This window comes from Lactuca virosa, chromosome 7 (genome assembly GCF_052849685.1).
Source record: "Lactuca virosa cultivar CGN04683 chromosome 7, Lactuca_virosa_CGN04683_v6, whole genome shotgun sequence".
In the NCBI taxonomy this organism is placed as follows: domain Eukaryota; kingdom Viridiplantae; phylum Streptophyta; class Magnoliopsida; order Asterales; family Asteraceae; genus Lactuca; species Lactuca virosa.
In genome coordinates, this window is record NC_136432.1 from 152,355,015 (window position 1) to 152,373,134 (window position 18,120).

Genomic DNA, 18,120 nt, shown 5'->3' on the forward strand with positions numbered 1-18,120 from the left:
TTCCAACTGAAAACCCTAGCAGCCCTCAGCTATATAAAGACCCCACCACTTAGGGATTTCGGCCTATGCTTGCTAATTGGAACCCTAACCGAAATTCTAAGTGTATTCCCTCCTCTCACCTCTCATCCTTTTGCTACAAGTGTTTGTAAGCCATTAGAAGTGCAACATTTGACGCACTTTGCTTTCAAGAGTCAAGATCTACAAGGTGTTCTTGTTATTACAACATAACAAGCAAGGTAATCTTATAACCCTAATTATATATGAATTTCGAAATTATATGCTAGATCTAGGGTTTTGCTTTGGTATTCAATTTGCATGTTCAACTAGTGAAAAACTTAGATCCAAAGCAATTAGGGTTGCATGATCACATAACATTTGTAGATATGCTCAAAACCCATCAGATCCTAATGTGTGCAGTAGGCCAAGATACCCGGGTGGGCTAGCGGTATACTATAGACCAGATGAGGACTAGTTATATGTTATGGAAGGCGGGTCAGTCATGGACTGGAGGCCAATGAGAGCAGTCTAAGTGTACTGTAGGCCTTGCAAGGCGGTCCATTCAGACTTGAGGCTCAAGAGATCGGTCTAGGTGTACAGTAGGCCTTGCGAGACGATCCAGTCAGACTAGATGCTCATGTGTGCATGCATTGTATGTATATTGTGGTGTGTGGTATTTTGGGGTAACTCACTAAGCTTTGGTTTATAGTTGTGGATTAAATGTTTTTTAGGTACCTTTGATGATCGTGGGAAAGCAAAGACGTGATTGAACACACTTATCAGCGACATTGGGGTTCCGCAATTATTATATTATTCTAATTTTTAAAAGAATTGTATATTGAGCAAATGAGTTTTCCTAACTCGGGTTTTATGAAAATGGTGTTTTACCTTAATTAAAAAGGATTTCTTTTGTGAAAATTGGACGTTACATTTTGTATGAATTAAATGTATTGTGATGGTGTGAAATGTATGAAATGGAGTATGGTATTTATAGTCTTTTTTAAAAGAAAAAAAATAGATTTTGAAAAGTAGTCGTTAATTTGAACGTTGGTATATGTTTGTTGGGTTTTTGGGTGTGGTAACCTTCCCTCTCGTGGCGACTCCACCGCACCACCACATATATAGGCGATGTCGTGTTCACTGCACCACCACAGGTGACACATAACCCACCGTGGTGTGCAGTTTCCTCCGGTCTGATCATTCTAAGAATAGATAAGGGTAAATAACTAAAAACCAATTATCAAGAATCATTTTTTTAAGGTAACAAACTTTTTATTTGATTCTAAATTTATAACTAGTATTTTTCCTGTTGCATGTTGCGGCGGCGCCATTATGTTTTGTAAATTGAATTTTGACAATTGTATTGATAAAAGTTAGATAGTGTTGTATTTTTTAATTGATGAATATACAATGTCGGTACCACTGACAAAAATGTAGGTGGATAGGATAAACACGAAAATTTAGAAAGTCGAGGGAATGAAAATGACATTTTATAAAGTTTAAAGTTGAAGAGACAAAAGTGACATTTAGAGTTAAGGGATGGTAACTATAGAAAATTCATATTATATAAACAAACTTTAATAAAATGGGGGATGAAATTGAAATTTTAACAAACTTTAATAAAATAGGGGGAAAATGACTTAGGAGACCATCGAAGTTTCAAATTCGTTCAAAAAAAACCATTCAAGTATTACATGTTCAAAAAACACCATCAAACTAAGACATATGTTCAAAAAACACCAACGAAGTACATGTTCTGTTCAAAAAACATCATCTCTATGGTTTGGGGTAACTTACATATTTTGTCCCTAACTTTTTTTTCTTAACTCGGACGGTCCCTTTAGTTTAAATTTGTTTCGACTTCGGACCCTGATCGAGTTAAAAGACTAATATACCCTTATTACTTTCATTTAACATTATTTTTATTATTTATTAATCATTTATACAATTTATGTTATTATTTATTTTAATTATATCAATTGTATTAGTAATTAACAAGTAATAAAAATAAATGTTAAATGAAACTAATAAGGGTATATTAGTCTTTTAACTTGATCATTGTCCGAACGCAAAAATAAATATAAACGCTAGGGACCGTACGATCGAATTAAAAGACTAATATACCCTTAGTACTTTCATTTAACATTATTTTTATTATTTATTAATCATTTATACAATTTATGTTATTATTTATTTTAAATATATCAATTGTATAAATAATTAACAAGTAATAAAAATAAATGTTAAATGAAACTAATAAGGGTATATTAGTCTTTTAACTGGATCATTGTCCGAACGCAAAATAAAATTTATGTTATTATTTTTTTTAAATCTATCAATTGTATAAATAATTAACAAGTAATAAAAATAAATGTTAAATGAAACTAATAAGGGTATATTAGTCTTTTAACTAGATCATTGTCCGAAGGCAAAATAAATATAAACGTTAGGGACCGTCCGAGTTAAGAAAAAAAAGTTAGGGGCTAAACATGTAAGTTACCCAAACCATAGAGATGGTGTTTTTTGAACAGAATATGTACTTCTTTGGTGTTTTATGAACATATGTTTTAGTTTGATGGTGTTTTTTGAATATATAATATTTGAATGGTGTTTTTTGAACAAATTTGAAACTTCGATGGTCTCCTAAGTCATTATCCCTAAAATGGGGGATGAAATTGAAATTTTAAAAAGCTTTAAGGCGAGGACTGAAATTGTCATAGTAACCCTTGGCAGTGATTGAAATTGCAAAGCAAGGATAAAAAATTAAAAATTTTACGGTGATTAAACTTGACAGGTATGGACTAAAAAAGAAAAAAAAAATTAAGAAGAATAAAAATGCCAAAAAAAACTACCACCGACCTTGGTTTCTAACGGGAAGTTAATAATATATGTTTATAAATATGAATTTTAAAAGTAACATATCAACTTAAGTAGATACAGTATGATATTTTCACAACATAAAGTAAAATACGTTCATTCAATAAATTTATAGAGATTGAAAACTATCTTCGATATTAAATGCCTTTTCCTCTGTTTTCTATACTCTCTTCCACTATAAATGCGTTCCCTTCTCCTCCTTTTCAATGCCAATCCACTCCCATTCCTCTACATTATTCCCACCTCCATCGATCCCCTCCGTTCCTCCCGCATCTTACTCCAGCCGGCGAACACCATGCCTGATTTCCAAATCGAGACTCTTCTAAATCTCATCAACAGAATCTTCTCAGCGTTTCTCACTTGCGCCTTCGCATTAGGTTCGTTTCTTCATTCTTCATTCTTCCCCTAAATCCAATTTCACAATCCGATTCAGAAATTTCATTAACGAAATTGAGTATACGATGCAGGAGGAGCACTTATCGGAATAATCACCGGCGCAATCAAAGGGCAAACGACGGAAACGGGGCTACTTCGTGGAGCCGGTGTGGGTGCAGTCACTGGTGCGATCACAGCGTTACAGATCATGGATATGATGGCTAATGGCGAACCATTTTCGAAGGTTTTTGACTTTCGTTTGTACTTTGTGCAGTTTAAGTTGTATTGTCAATTGTGCTTAAGCAGCAATTAACGAACTTGTGGTTGTTGTACAGGTAGCACTGCTGTGTAGTCTTCTAAATGGGAAAGTGTTCGTTGAGTGGGTTAGTCCAGCTATGCTTAAAGCTTATCAATGGCAGACGAATGCAATCGAAATGAGTTTGGTTGACATGTTCGACATTGAAAACAGTGGGACAAGAGGATTATCGGAAGATGCTTTTAGCAGATTACCGAAATGCCGATTTGCAAATCGAGTTAAGATTAATCAGAGGGAAGATGAATGCAATGATATAAACTGTGCGATTTGTTTGCAGGATTTTGAAAACGAAGAAGAAGGAAGAGAGCTACCAAGTTGCAGACATGTATTTCACTTGGAATGCATAGACGAATGGCTTGTTAGACAGGGTTCTTGCCCCATCTGTAGAAGGGACGTTTAACGTTTAATGTTCATTTGTCTAATACAATTATAACAGAATTAAAATAAGGGCATAAATATGTTGCATGATTTGAGACAATTTCTTGTTTATAATTAATTTATATAAGAATTTACAGTATATTATATACACTGTCACTGTACAGTCTATTTTTAAAGGATGCATCTAAATTTAAATGTATATTAAATGCTGACGTAATGCTAACAAAGAGTGAGTAATAAATGAAATATGCCACTTAAAATGACGCAACATGAAAACGTGAACCGTGGGATTTTGTTTTTTCAAGTATGGATCATAAAATCGAGAATATGCGATTTTTTTTTGCATTTTATTAATTAAAGAAAAATGGATTTAAAAATGACAAAATACACACGCCTAAATTAGTTTAATAGTTCTATTATTATGTTAATAATTGAGAAATACAAAAAAATTCGGCCATTGAAGGTCAAGTAAATATTCAGATACGTGCATGAGAAGAAAACGATGGCATGACATCGTTTTTCGGCCGTTGAATTTTGATGATGTTAGATATAAATCATTTTCAATATTACGTTGAACTGTACATGATTTTTATGCATTAAAACAAAGGCTGTAAATAATTTGAGGTGTGGCTTAATTGCAAAATCATGTCTTAAGTTTTAGGAACTAAAGCCACTAAGTTTTTTAAGATTAAACTTCAATGACTATATATATATATATATATATATATATATATATATATATATATATATATATATATATATATATATATATATATATATATATATATATATATATATGAAGATCCATTTTGTCACATGTCAATCTCTCATAAGTTTTGACACTTGTCATTTTGTGGTATTTTTGAAATTAATAATATCCACATGTCAATTTCTAGGTTTTTTTAATTTTTAAAGTTAAAAAGCCACATAATACATATAGCTATATAAATAAAGTATTAAATGTAATAAATATGTTTTTTCCTTCCCTATTTTAATTTTAAAAAATACTTAATGTTTATATTTTGATATTTAATTTTTTTTAATTAATCCATGTAATACATGGGTCTCACACCTACTATATATATATATATATATATATATATATATATATATATATATATATATATATATATATGAGCTATGTTCAAATGAGAACATTTATGGGTTTGAGAACATTTGAGAACAAAAATCAGCAATAGGACAACAAACGCGTTACTTTTAATGAAGCAAGGGTGTATATGTAATTTTCTTAAAGTTATTACATTCCCGTAACAAGCCACACATAGGAGATAAGAAGATAACACACTGAAGCAACTATGCATCAACTTGAAGATGTCGATCTTCACCACTTCTCTGATCGCCGACCTCTCTACGATTTCCGATGCTACTTGGATTTCACGAAACTCCGATACATATATTCTTCCGCTACCTGTAACATCCGGATTCCCAGGTATACTATTTTAATTATGTATTTTTGAGGTTCATTGATCTACTCGACGAGTTGGTGCTATAACTCGTCGAGTAGAAGCGGGTGTGGCCACGTGAGTTTAATGATCTACTCGACGAGTCCGAGAGTAGACTCGTCGAGTAGGCGCTGTGAGTGGAAACCCTAGATCCCCGGGTTTGGGGCCTATTTAAAGGCACTTATAGCCTCATTTGCAGCCACACCTCACTAAGAAGAAACCCTAATCGCCCCCTTGAGATTTTGAGAGAGTTTTGAGCCTTACTTGAGATTTGTGGGTGCATTTTGGTAGAGGAAAGGAGGATTCCAAGCAAGGATTGTGAAGAGGCTGTTAGATCTGCTGCTTATACGTCCAAGAGCTTCTGTTAGAGGTATCAATTTCGAACCTTTCTCTTTTGTTTAAGTAGATCTCTCATTTTGAAGATTAGGGCTTCTTTCCCTTATATTTTGGGACTTTGAGGATTTGGGGTTCCTAAGGAGGCTTGAACTCCAAATCTGGATATTAGGAGATCCCTAGCATCTAAAGGTTCCTACTTTATTCAGCCTTGATGGAAATTTATGAGTGAAAAACCCATTTAGATCGTGTTCTTGGCATTTCATGCCCAAAATGCCATGCATGGACGTAAAGTCTATGACTTTACGTGATAAATGAGCCCTGAGAGTATGGATCTGGAGTTTGGGAAAGTATCATGCCTTAAAGTCGTCTGGATGCAAGTTGAGTCTGAATGGACTCGCCGATTTGATGAGCCGACTCGGCGAGTAGATTAGGGTTGTCCCGATTAGCTGGATCAGGCGAAAGCTCGGCGAGTTAGGGGTTAACTCGACGGGCTGGACCTTCATAAGATTGTCGAGAATCGATGGGACTCGACGAGTCGCACGAGTGCACTCGGCGAGTTTGGTCAGTTTGGGGCTGTTGACTGGAATTGACTTATGTTGACTTTAGGGCTGGTCAAAAATAAGTAATGAAGGTCAGGGAGGGGTAAAATGGTCTTTTACCGATTTATAGGGCTAAGAGTGTAAGAGAGATCATTGAATGGTGTATTTGAGTGTGAGGAGAGTATTAATTAGAGATATTATCCTTGTGATAGGCAGAGGCTAGATCGAGGATTCCGAGCACGAGACTTTTTCTTGCTAGCTTACGAGGTGAGTCTTCTCAATATACTTTACCTAGAGTGGTATCTATGTGTGATCACAGGGTCTTATGTGTTTATTTGAGTAATGTGATATTACTGCATTATGTCTGTGTGATTTATGCTATGTGTTATTCAGAGTTTACAGAGTTAGGACCGGAGGGTCCATCAGAGTTGTGGGACTGGAGGGTCCCACTGAGACACATTGACGGAGGGTCTTATAGAGTTATAGCCTCGAGTGGCTAATGTGTTGTATGCGGTATTTTGAGGAACTCACTAAGCTTCATGCTTACCGTGTTATGTGCTATGTGTTTCAGGTACTTCCGATGATCGCGAAAAGGCCCCGGCTTGATTGTACACACACTTGCTTTGGAGATATATTTTGGAGGATCCTGGTTTATATGATAAACAACTTTTGATAAATAATTTGTATTAATGTTGACACTTGAGATTTTTGGGAAATATGACATCTGATTTTTATGTTTGAAATGAAAATTTTGGTTTGAAAAATTTACGTTGTTACCCTACCATTCAAGTCTCCGATTTTGCGAACATACTGCCCACAATCTCTTCGTATCGAGCTTGTTAGAGATGGAGTCGGAGTCGTTGCTTCGTTTTTTCGTTCACCTGGAGAACGTTGATGAAAGGAGCCAATAGAGGCATTTTGCCCTGATTGATTGGTATGCTTCCTTATCCTTATCCTATGTAATTCCATTTACAATTTTTTATATTTGTTATCAGATTAATGGTTTTGAAACACAATTTTATACTAAATTCGTTAAGAAACATTTCATTTTATAATTTAGTTTGACCAATTTAGTACATCTATTTGAATTTGTATTTGTAGAGAGGAATTTGTTGGAGGCCAATAACCAATTTCGTTGCCCTTTCCATCTGCCATGGTAACTTAGTTGTTTTCTATAGCTATGTAAGTTCATATTTTGGAAACTATTATCTTCTATTTGTTCATGTTGGTGGAATCTCTTAGGTTGCTTCTTGATTAATTTGTTTCTTATGATAAATGAAAATAGTAAGTTCTAGGGATTGGATTGGAGTCTATTAGAGAGTTGATGATCACTACAGGATTTCATGCACACAAGGTGTGTCATATTGCCTGAAAGAACCTAAAAGTGTAAAAGTGGCATTTTATGTGAAAATCCTTAACTTTGAACCCTCATTAAGCCAAGCATTAAGGCCCTTAGGTTAAGTTAAATTTCACATCTCAATAGCCTAATAGTTAACCAACAATCATATAAAAAGTGATAAACTTAAGGCTTAACCATTAAGTCCTTAATAGAACACCAAAAGTGATTTAAAAGCTATTATGATCAATTTTCCCAAATCTGTCCTCCAACTTCTAAAATTCGTGCAAGTCAATAAGAACACCTAAAAATCATGAGACTTAGTTTTCTGGAAATCTTAGTGTATCTAGTTTCTTCAAAGTTTGAATCACATTTCGAAATTCCAACTCCTTGAGGGGTAAAATTAGCAATCTTCTCAGGCTGGTCCATGCTATCACAGATTTCATGCATTGTCTTCAAAAAAATCATAATAAATTCATTAGAACTCCAAATGCTAAAATTCCAAATCCTATAGTTATATATGGATGTATAGTTTCCCACATATAAAGGGACTGATGTAATTCTTAGTAGATTGGTACAGTTTATTCCAAGAGTGTTGAGTGGTCCATAAAGTGACAGCTTAAAGTTACTAACTTGTAAATTTAATATAAAATCAACCAAAAATCATTAGAACAATATCTTTATATTTATGAAAAGATAAAAGGGGAAACTTTACCAATATTATTTTATCAGAATTTAAGAATGGGTTGAAAGGTAAGAAAACAGATCCCAAAAAGAGCACTACAATCAAAGAGAAACTAAGAAAATATATACATAAGTATTATAAGAGTAATACAACAAAGAATAAGCTAAATAATGTTATAAATTGGTGTGTAGGTTTTCGGAAAGGAAAGGATCCATGTTGCTCATTCTAGCTAATTTTCAAGTTCAAGGAGGTGAGTTACACTAACTCTCCTATTATGTAGGCATTACTTGTTTTAATAATATTGTCCACATAAATCATATGCGATTAGATACATATAATGACATGTGATTATGTGTATCTAATCACATATGATTTATGTGGCTAATATACATTTTCGCGTTCTTGATTCAATAATTATTTTTTTTCCACTTTAATCATATGTGATTAAATACATTTAATTAGATGTGATTATATGTTTCTAATCACATATGATTTTATTTGGAAAAAACGAATCTTGTCTATATAAATCATATGTGATTAAATACACAAAAGCAATTATTCAATCGAAACCGCAAAAATAAATATTGTCTACATAAATCATATATGATTAAATACATATAATCACATGTGATTATATGTATCCAATCATATATGATTTATGTGGATAAGATTCACTGTCACATTCTCGATTCAGTAGTTGTTCTTTGTCAACTGTAATCATATGTGATTAAATACATATAATCACATATGACTATATGTATCTAATCACATATGATTTATATGGACAAAAAATAATGATGTCTATATAAATCATATGTGATTAGATTTATATAATCACATATGATTATATACTCGAGAACAACTATTGAATAGAGAACACAAAGATAAATATTGTCCACATATATCATATGTGATTAAATTCATATAATCACATGTGATTATATATATAATCATATAGAATTTATGTGGAAAATATTCATTTTCGCGTTCTCGATTCAGTTGTTGTTCTTGTGTATTTAACTACATGAGATTATAATATATAATCAGATATGATTTATATGGACAATATTTGTTTTCGCATTCTCGTTCAATAGTTGTTCTTGTACATTTAGTCACATATGATTTATGTACATAAGATTCATTTTCGCATTTTTAATTTAATAGTTTTTCTTTTTCCACATTAATCATATGTGATTAAAATACATACAATCACATATGATTAAATACATAAGAAAAAATATTGAATCAAAAATGAGAAAACGAATATTATCAATATAAATCATATGTGATTTGATACATATAATCACATGTGATTAAGTACATGAGTACAACTATTGAATTGAGAAAGAAATAATGAATCTTATCCACATAAAGCATATGTGATTAGGTACATATAATCACATGTGATTATATGTATTTAATTACATATGATTTATCTAGACATTATTCATTTTTGCGGTTTTAATTCAATAGTTGGTCTCGTGTATTTAATCGCATACGATTTATGTGAAAAATAATTGTTTTCATGTGCTTGATTCAATAAATCGTATGTGATAAAATATAAATAATCACATGTAATTATATAAACGAGAACAACTATTGAATCAAGAACGTTAAAAAAAATTATGTCCACATTATTCATATGTGATTAAATACTTATAATCACATGTGATTAAATATAGGAGAAAAATTATTGAAACGAAAACTCAAAAAATGAATATTGTTTATATAAATCATATGTGATTGGATACATATGATTATATGTATAATCGTGGACAATAGTTGTTCTCATGTATTTTATCACATGTGATTACATGTATAATTGTATGTGATTAAGTACATGAGCACAACTATTTAATCGAGAAGGAAAAAATGAATCTTGTCCACCTCAAATCATATGTGATTATATACATATAATCACATGTGATTAATTACACAAAATCAATTATTCAGTCGAAACCGCAAAAATAAATATTGTCTCCATAAATCATATTTGATTAAATACATATAATCACATGTGATTATATGTATCTAGTCATATATGATTTATGTGGATGAGATTCATTGTCACATTCTCGATTCAATAATTGTTCTTTGTCCACTGTAATCATATTTGATTAAATACATATAATCATATGTGATTATATGTATCTAATCACATATGATTTATACTGACAAAAAATAATGATGTCTATATAAATCATATGTGATTAGATACATATAATCACATATGATTATATACACAAGAACAACTATTGAATCGAGAACACAAAGATAAATATTCACAAGTAATGTATTTTGGAAGTTATTTATGTAGTTACCCTTAAGTGATGTGTTGTCATGTTTTCATTGGTTCAAATATGTGTTGTCTAATCATTCATTTTCCATATAACCATTCCCTATATATATATATATATATATATATATATATATATATATATATATATATATATATTGTTGAGAGCTCAAATTATTATAGAGAGCTCTCTGGTTTTAAGTACCGACATGATGTGGTTAGGGATGTTATCTTTGATGTTTGTCGGTGTGCTGGTATTTCTGTGAAGAAAGAAGCGTCAGTGAACTTTTTGACGGAACCACAGGATGGAAGATCTACACTCAGGCCGGCTGACATTTTGGTCTTTGGATAGATAGGAGGGAAGCACGCTTGTGTGGATCTTACTGGGGTCTCTCCTCTCGTCGGTTCGAGGGACGGGGGTTTCACAGCAGCGCATGCCACTTTGAAAGCTGCTACGTGCAAAGTGGCAAAGCACGAAAATGCATGTATAGAAAATCAACATGTGTTTGTATCTTTGCATTTGATACATTTGGTTTTCTCGCGCCAGAGGAGATGGAGCTCCTCAACAGAGTCCAACGGGTAATGCATTCTAATGTTATATCTCCTAGATCCACAGATGTTGTTTTCAAAAGAATTTGTTTTGTCATCCAGAAAGAACTAACGGCGCAGCTTGTTGCCCGTTTGCTTGTCATCGATATGTATTGAACTATATTTGATTTCAATCCATTCATTTATACTATTAAAAAAAACATAAGATTTAAAAAGGAAATTAACAAACATATTCACACACATATTTACACAACATCCAAACTCATAAACTTTAGACTAATCACTATTGTGACAATGTTTTAGTTATTTGAATAATTTTTTTTAATAGACGTCGGTATTGTTATATATAACATACTATGAGCAACTTGGAAACATTGCCGGCACTCACACAGAGGCAAACATTTGAGGTTCGTAAGGGAAGAAATAGGGTAAAAAGGAGAATTTTGAAGCACATCTACAACGTAAAAGCTTACATACAGCAAAATGTGTGATGGTGTTTTAGGTTCCCAATAGCCGTAACGTATGTCTTATTCCCAATTGAAATGATGCATTTATGTCTCTCTTGATCTTCTTCGCTATCTCATCAATTCTCTCCCTACAAAAACATATGTATCAAAAGCCAAAAATGTTGAATTGTCTATTATCCAATTAGGTTCGGATAATTGGATTAACCATAAATTAGTTGATTTGATCGGTGTACTAATCCTTATAATGCTTGTATTCTGTAATTTTTTTCGGCATCTTACTAGTTTTTTAATACATGCATAGTTCAAAAAAAATAGCAAAATGACCGCATTTGTTGCTTTGGTAATTTAGTAAGAGCCCTACATCATCGATATTTCTATTTTTCTCTTCTTATATGGCTTGCTGTAGCGTCAAATCCACAAATTCTTTTTTCCAAACTCTATCGACTAAAGTTTATTATTTAACTTTTTATGTCTCTTTTTTTATCGAGTAAAGTGTAATATTTTTTTTTAACTTTTTTCATGTCTTTATGTTTATAATATGTTTGGTAGCTTATTTTGAATTTTAATTATAATTTGTTAGTAGCTTATTTGGAATTACAAAATAAATAATAATTATAAAAACATTAACAGTAGTTTTATTAGTATATTTATTTATAGGTGATGTTTAAAATAAAGAAGTCATCCGTTAGAGTTTTGCCTTGCAGTGAGAAGACATGCCTTAGACTAGGGATGAAAGTGGGTCAAAACCCGGACCGGATGGACCCGGACCCGGAAAACTCGGAACCGGTTAACGGGATTTTATAGAACCAGAAACCGAACCGGTATATAGGAACCGGTTCCGGTTCGGTTTCGGGTACGGTACCGGGTAAAGTGGGTCTAGAACCGGGAAACCCGGAAACATCAAAGTGGATAGGTTGGAACCGGATAAAGTGGGTTTAAAACCCGAAAACCCGGAAAAATCAGAATGTTTTGGTAATTACTTACTACTTAGTGGGTTGAACTTTGAAAATTTTCATATTGATATCCCGACTTTGGGGGACTGTAACTCACTGAATATGAAACCAAAATTGACAAAATTATAGTCTAAAATCATGTAGAAACTCTAAGCTACACTCTGGAAAAAAAATGCATGTCAATCCGACATTAAACAAATGAGATATGCATGTGTTAACAGTTTCACAGAATACAAAGTACAAAAACAAATAGCTGAAAAGTTGAAAATTTTCAGTTTTGATATCCCGACTTCGGGGGACTGTGAATCATTAAATATTAAACCAAAAATGACAAAATTATAGTCTAAACTCATGTACAAACTCTAAACTACAAGTTGGAAAAAACCACATGTCAATCCGACTTCAAACGAATTAGATATGCATGTTTTAAAACTTTCACAGAATACAAAAAAACTGAAAAACTAAAAATTTTCAGCTTTGATATCTCGACTTTGGGGGACTATAAGTCAATGAATATAAAACTAAAAATAGCAAATTTATAGTTTAAAATCATGTACAAGCTCTAAACTACATGTTGAAAAAAAATCGCATGTCAATCGGAGTTGAAACGAATGTGATATGCATCTTTTAAACGTTTCACAAAAATCGGTTCCGGCCCTAAAAGTGGTTCCGGTTCCTAACACCGGTTCCGTTTTTTAGACCCGGTTTACCCGGACCCGATGGACCCAAACCCTGATTACCCGGAACCTGGATAAAGCCAATTTTTAAACCCGGAACCGGAACCGGTTCTATACATTCCGGTTCTAACGGTTCCGGTTCCGGTCCGGTTTTCCGGTTCTAAATCTCATCCCTACCTTAGACCCCCTCTCCTCTAGCTTTCATTTTTTACAACTTGATTCCATATTTAATTTTTTTTATAAATTTGATACAAAGTTTATTTATAATTTTTCCTCAATTTTCCTTTATTATAATTTTTATCCAACTTTTAATCTGTTTTACTAATTTAATACAAACTTTTTTTTACAAATTTCCACAACTTTTTACAACTTCGTTTTTTAAAAAGTTTTTTTGGTTAAAATTTACTAACTTTCTAAATATTGTTTAGAAATTTTCCCCAAGTTTTTTTATAACTTGCTTAGTTATGTTCTTTAAAATTAGTTGTTTTTAATTTGATATCTTCTTTTACATCTTTTCTTAATAATGTTTTTAGGAATTTAACATTTTTGTTTTTTTGAATGTTTTTTTTAACATTTTTTTATTTTTTTCCCTGAGGGTCAACCAACTAGCTAATCAACAAATACCAATATCTCATGCCATGAAGTATACATGATGAGGGTTCTTGTTCATATGAACGCATTTAATACGAAACATGTATACGTGAGTTTTACGTCATAGATATGTCATCGTGTATATAAGTAACTTCAATACCCACGATTCATAATGAGCAAGGTAACAAACGATCATTATATTATGTCGTCATATTTGGTTGGCTAAAAAGAATAAAATAAGTCATTCATACGTATCATTAAATAAATTACATATAGGCATATTTTATTGCGTTTAAAATATATTTAAATGTATTTCTAATAGTTAAAAGAATGATATACCATTTAAAAACTTTTTACAAAATTTAAAAAATACCATGATGTTTTTACATAAAATTATATATAAACATAATTTTTATTTTTATATTGATTAGGGTTATTAAAGATTATATGAATAAAATAACGTATAATTATAATATATCAGCCCAAAAAAAGAACGCTTATTATTACATAAGATATATTCCATTCTTTTGTGACAAGCAAACACTATTTTGTCATTCCTCTGTAATATTTCATTCCATTCTCTTTTCAATTATTGTATTTACCACAACAACATAGCAGAATTGTAACATATTAACACTTTATATAATTCATTTCTTCTTCTTAGCAGACTTCCTCTTTGTCTTTTTAAACCATGATCCACTCTCCTGCCACAATAATACAAATATTCAGCAACACTCGCAATAAGAATCTTAGTAAATTTTTGATTATTTAGATGTGTGCTTTATAATCATCAGATAATAAGTTGTAATAATCACACTTTTGATGGTGAACTACTAAAAGAAAATTGACATATTTAATTTTTTATTATTTTTTTTGGCATATTAGCTTTTTATGAGATGGATATTTTACCTTTTTGTACTGCATGTAAGCAACTCGTCCAGTCAGCTCCTGACCCCTTTTACCAACATAAACCTGAAGGTATTCAATCAAAGATATATTTACAATTTAACCACATATGCATACTTTAAAACAACAAAAGGGTAACTTTTATATTGTGTTTCTTCCTGATTAAACCTCATCTTTACTTTTTTCCAGAAAAAGACCTTGCATTATTCGATTTTTTTCGATTTGGCCCATTTAGAAGTTTTTTCCTTAAAAAACTTGTCAAATGTGAGGGTTCTTTTCGGAAAGAAAAAAGTTGAGGGTTTTTTCAGAAAGAGTTGAAAGGTTGGATTTTTTACCAGTAAAAAATAAAAAGTTGAGGGTTTTTCGGAAAAAATGAAAGAATGCAAGGTCTTTTCAGGAAAAAAATAAAGGTGAGGTTTAATCCGGAAAAAACTCATTATAGAAGGTCATTTATGTTATAAACCCTTTCAAGAATTTCATTTTACTGTATCCAATTAAAAACCACAAACAATAACCTCTGAAGGTGTTGAATGTTTGGCAAATTTTGATCATTTAAGGAATAAACTGATAAAGTGTGTGTAAGTAATTTTATCGTACCATTTGATAATAATATCATAAAAATTATTTATAAATGGTTATTTGGCCCTTAAATAATTATATAGTCATAAAAAAGTATGTCATCCCAACACTAGAATTTGATTATTGCAACTTAAGATGGCAATAATCAGATAATCCCTCTCAAAACACACATCCAAACACCCTTAAAAAACGCAAAATGGAAGGCTACCCTTGGATCCATTTTAAATAAACACTTGATCATAACTAAACTGGATAGCATTTGAAAATGATGATTAAACCAAATGTAGAATTAATTTAAAATGGTTGTTATAAAAATGGTTAAATTCACACAAACAATGTTCACCTGGCTTTTTTCCATTCATGCAACAAAGTGGTTTTCTGTATGAAATATGCAATGAAATATCATTTTGAGAGCAAAAGATTTGTTTAACCAGTTGAATTAGAACATGGTTGCTTAAATTGGTAAAAATGAGTAAAATTGTCGTATAAATTGGTAAAAAGGTAAAACAATGTTGCATACATAAGCATTTGACCAGTGTCACATCATAATGTAACTAACCACTTCCCAATTGCATATTTAGGTCCTATCATGAGACTTTGTAAATTAAGAACTCTTTAATCCATAATGAAGAAAAAAAAAAGTAAAACTTTGTAGCATAAATGTGAATTTAACCAATTAAAAAAAGAAACAATTCAACTTACCCTCTTTCCATCTTGACCTGTTAACCAATATCCAGCAGACTGTTGAGCTGCATGAGCCTTTCTTTTTGGAGTGTCTTTTGTTATAATCTTGTTATCACCACAAAGCTTTGGGTTCACCCAACCTTGTGATGTCTCTTCAACATTCTCTTTTCTTGAAATTTTACTCCTAGTTTTTGAGCTTTTCTTGTCTTTAATATTTCTAACACCTTGTTTTGAGCTTGCACCACACTTAAATTGACCCCTGTAACAAACACACAAGCATGTCACTCAACAAGAATATGTCATAACACCATAATCCCCAATTTGATAAAACAAGTTATATTTTGTTTGGTATGTACTGATGTCAATTGCAACTTTTTTGTGTCATCCAGAAATATGGAATAAGGTGGGGTTAGATAGTGGAATAAATCTCATCCAAACTGGGACAAAAACTACAACTTTTTGACTTTTTGACTTTTTGTTTTTGTCATCCAAAATGAGACAAAACTTGCAGCTTTATGTCCCATCTAGTGTAACAAATGGCAGCTTAAAAGCCACCAGTCAAATAGTTCAATGAATTGGAAGCCAAAATTACATGTAATCGATTTCTGATGTGCTGGGCTGCTCAAGCTCTCTATTTGAAATTTTACACAGAGGAAAAAAATTAGGAAGGCGACTTTGAACAAGCTCTTGGATTCTTAAATCATCATGAAAAAAGTAACGAACAGCAGGAGGAAGAGAGTCATCAAAATGTAATGAACTTTTCTCTGATCTGAAATCTTCACATGGACTTTCTCTTTTTGTAGTGGATAAATCAAGTGATTCTGATATGTTACATTTGTTATTATTAACATTGTCACTGATAAAAGGATCATCAGAATCAGAGTCAGAAACAGTCAACAGAAGTCGTCTCCGACGGAAAGTTTGACTTTTGTTTCCTGGTTGACTAGTCAAAACTCCTGGCGTGTTTGGTAACTTTGAACTGGTGGAGAGAGGATGGTTTTGTGTATGCAGATGTTCATCTGATATTAGAAATAAAAATAGTATGAATGAGAAGAATGATGTGAAGACAATTTGAAGATAGAAACAACAGATAATTTAACAAACAAGTGAACAGAAGTCTCAAAATGGGCAATTCTGAAACGTATATCAAGCAGAAACACAATCTAGGGATCTTCAGTAAGAACGTTATGAATAAGAGAATCACCAAATGTATTAAAAAGCTTAATATTAACAATTCTGAAACACGTGTTTTGGTAGTTCAAAGAAATCTGACAATTAGGGTTTCAAGGGTTATTGAATACCTAAGAATCACGAATTGTTTAAGGTAGCATTGAAGAAATAACTTCAGTCGAGAACATACAACTTCAGTTTACTAATTATGATCTTAATAGATTAGGATATTAGCTAAAGTTAAGCATGGATTATAATGAGAATACTGATACTTACTCAGTTGATTAACATTGTTCCATTTGTCGTAATTTTAAAAGGGATTAAATGCAAATAATAAGGTGACATTGATCTTGGTCGTGACTAAATCCCTAAATGAAACTTTTAGCGAAGTTGGAAGTGTTCCAAGTGTATTTCTTTCATGAGGCATGTAATTGACTGATAGATACTGGTTGTTTAAATTAATTTGATTCAATAATTTATCATTATATGTTCATAGAAATGAGAAATAATTACTGGAAGTAGATTGTCACCAGTACGCATATCCTCCTTTGAACAGAACACGTCATCATCTTCATCATCAACAAACGCACTGGAACGCAACTCCACCTCATGCTTTGCCTGAACCGTTGATAATGTTGTGACATCGTTGGTAAGTACACGCCGGAGGCGCTTCGACTTCAGAGGAGGATCCGAATATTCAGGCTCCGAATCATCGACAATTAGAGTTTCATAATTATCATCTTCACTTACAGAAGTGATTTGGGGCTCTGAATCGAGTAGGTCATAATCAAGCCCTAAAGAGAATGATGGTGCTTCAAAATCCACCATGAAAAAATAGTATCCGTTAATTGTAAGAAGGTTTTCGATTTTCCGAAACAAACAAGTTATCCAACGAAATCAAAACAGGAGAAATGGAGAATTACAATTTTGTCTCTCTATTCATTTG

At 32.1% G+C, this 18,120-nt stretch overlaps 2 protein-coding genes across 2 annotated transcripts; one reads left to right on the top strand and one right to left on the bottom strand.

Annotated features, from left to right (window-relative positions):
• The first annotated feature begins 3,070 nt into the window (after window positions 1-3,070).
• Window positions 3,071-4,091, top strand: LOC145125475 (NEP1-interacting protein 1-like). The gene is made up of 3 exons (XM_079060931.1): window positions 3,071-3,251; window positions 3,342-3,493; window positions 3,585-4,091. The coding sequence occupies exons 1-3, from the start codon at window positions 3,170-3,172 to the stop codon at window positions 3,963-3,965; spliced, it is 615 nt and encodes a 204-aa protein (XP_078917057.1). The 5' UTR covers window positions 3,071-3,169; the 3' UTR covers window positions 3,966-4,091.
• Window positions 4,092-14,310: 10,219 nt separating this feature from the next.
• On the bottom strand, window positions 14,311-18,120 carry LOC145123580 (uncharacterized). Its single transcript, XM_079058789.1, has 5 exons — window positions 17,705-18,120; window positions 16,597-17,023; window positions 16,023-16,263; window positions 14,745-14,807; window positions 14,311-14,539 (listed from the first exon to the last, which is right to left on the bottom strand). Exons 1-5 carry the CDS (start codon window positions 18,000-18,002, stop codon window positions 14,483-14,485), a joined length of 1,086 nt encoding a protein of 361 aa, XP_078914915.1. The 5' UTR covers window positions 18,003-18,120; the 3' UTR covers window positions 14,311-14,482.

Bases quoted from the DNA above. Each gene is read 5' to 3' on its own strand.
- LOC145123580 (XM_079058789.1), bottom strand. From the start codon at position 18,002: ATGGTGGATTTTGAAGCACCATCATTCTCTTTAGGGCTTGATTATGAC. The intron at 16,264-16,596 runs GTAATTTTGGCT...TGTTTGTTACAG, and splicing joins ACATCAGAAATCGATTACAT to GGGTCAATTTAAGTGTGGTG. The intron at 14,808-16,022 runs GTAAGTTGAATT...GAATACCTTCAG, and splicing joins CAGGTCAAGATGGAAAGAGG to GTTTATGTTGGTAAAAGGGG.
- LOC145125475 (XM_079060931.1), top strand. From the start codon at position 3,170: ATGCCTGATTTCCAAATCGAGACTCTTCTAAATCTCATCAACAGAATC. The intron at 3,252-3,341 runs GTTCGTTTCTTC...TATACGATGCAG, and splicing joins CACTTGCGCCTTCGCATTAG to GAGGAGCACTTATCGGAATA. The intron at 3,494-3,584 runs GTTTTTGACTTT...GTTGTTGTACAG, and splicing joins ATGGCGAACCATTTTCGAAG to GTAGCACTGCTGTGTAGTCT.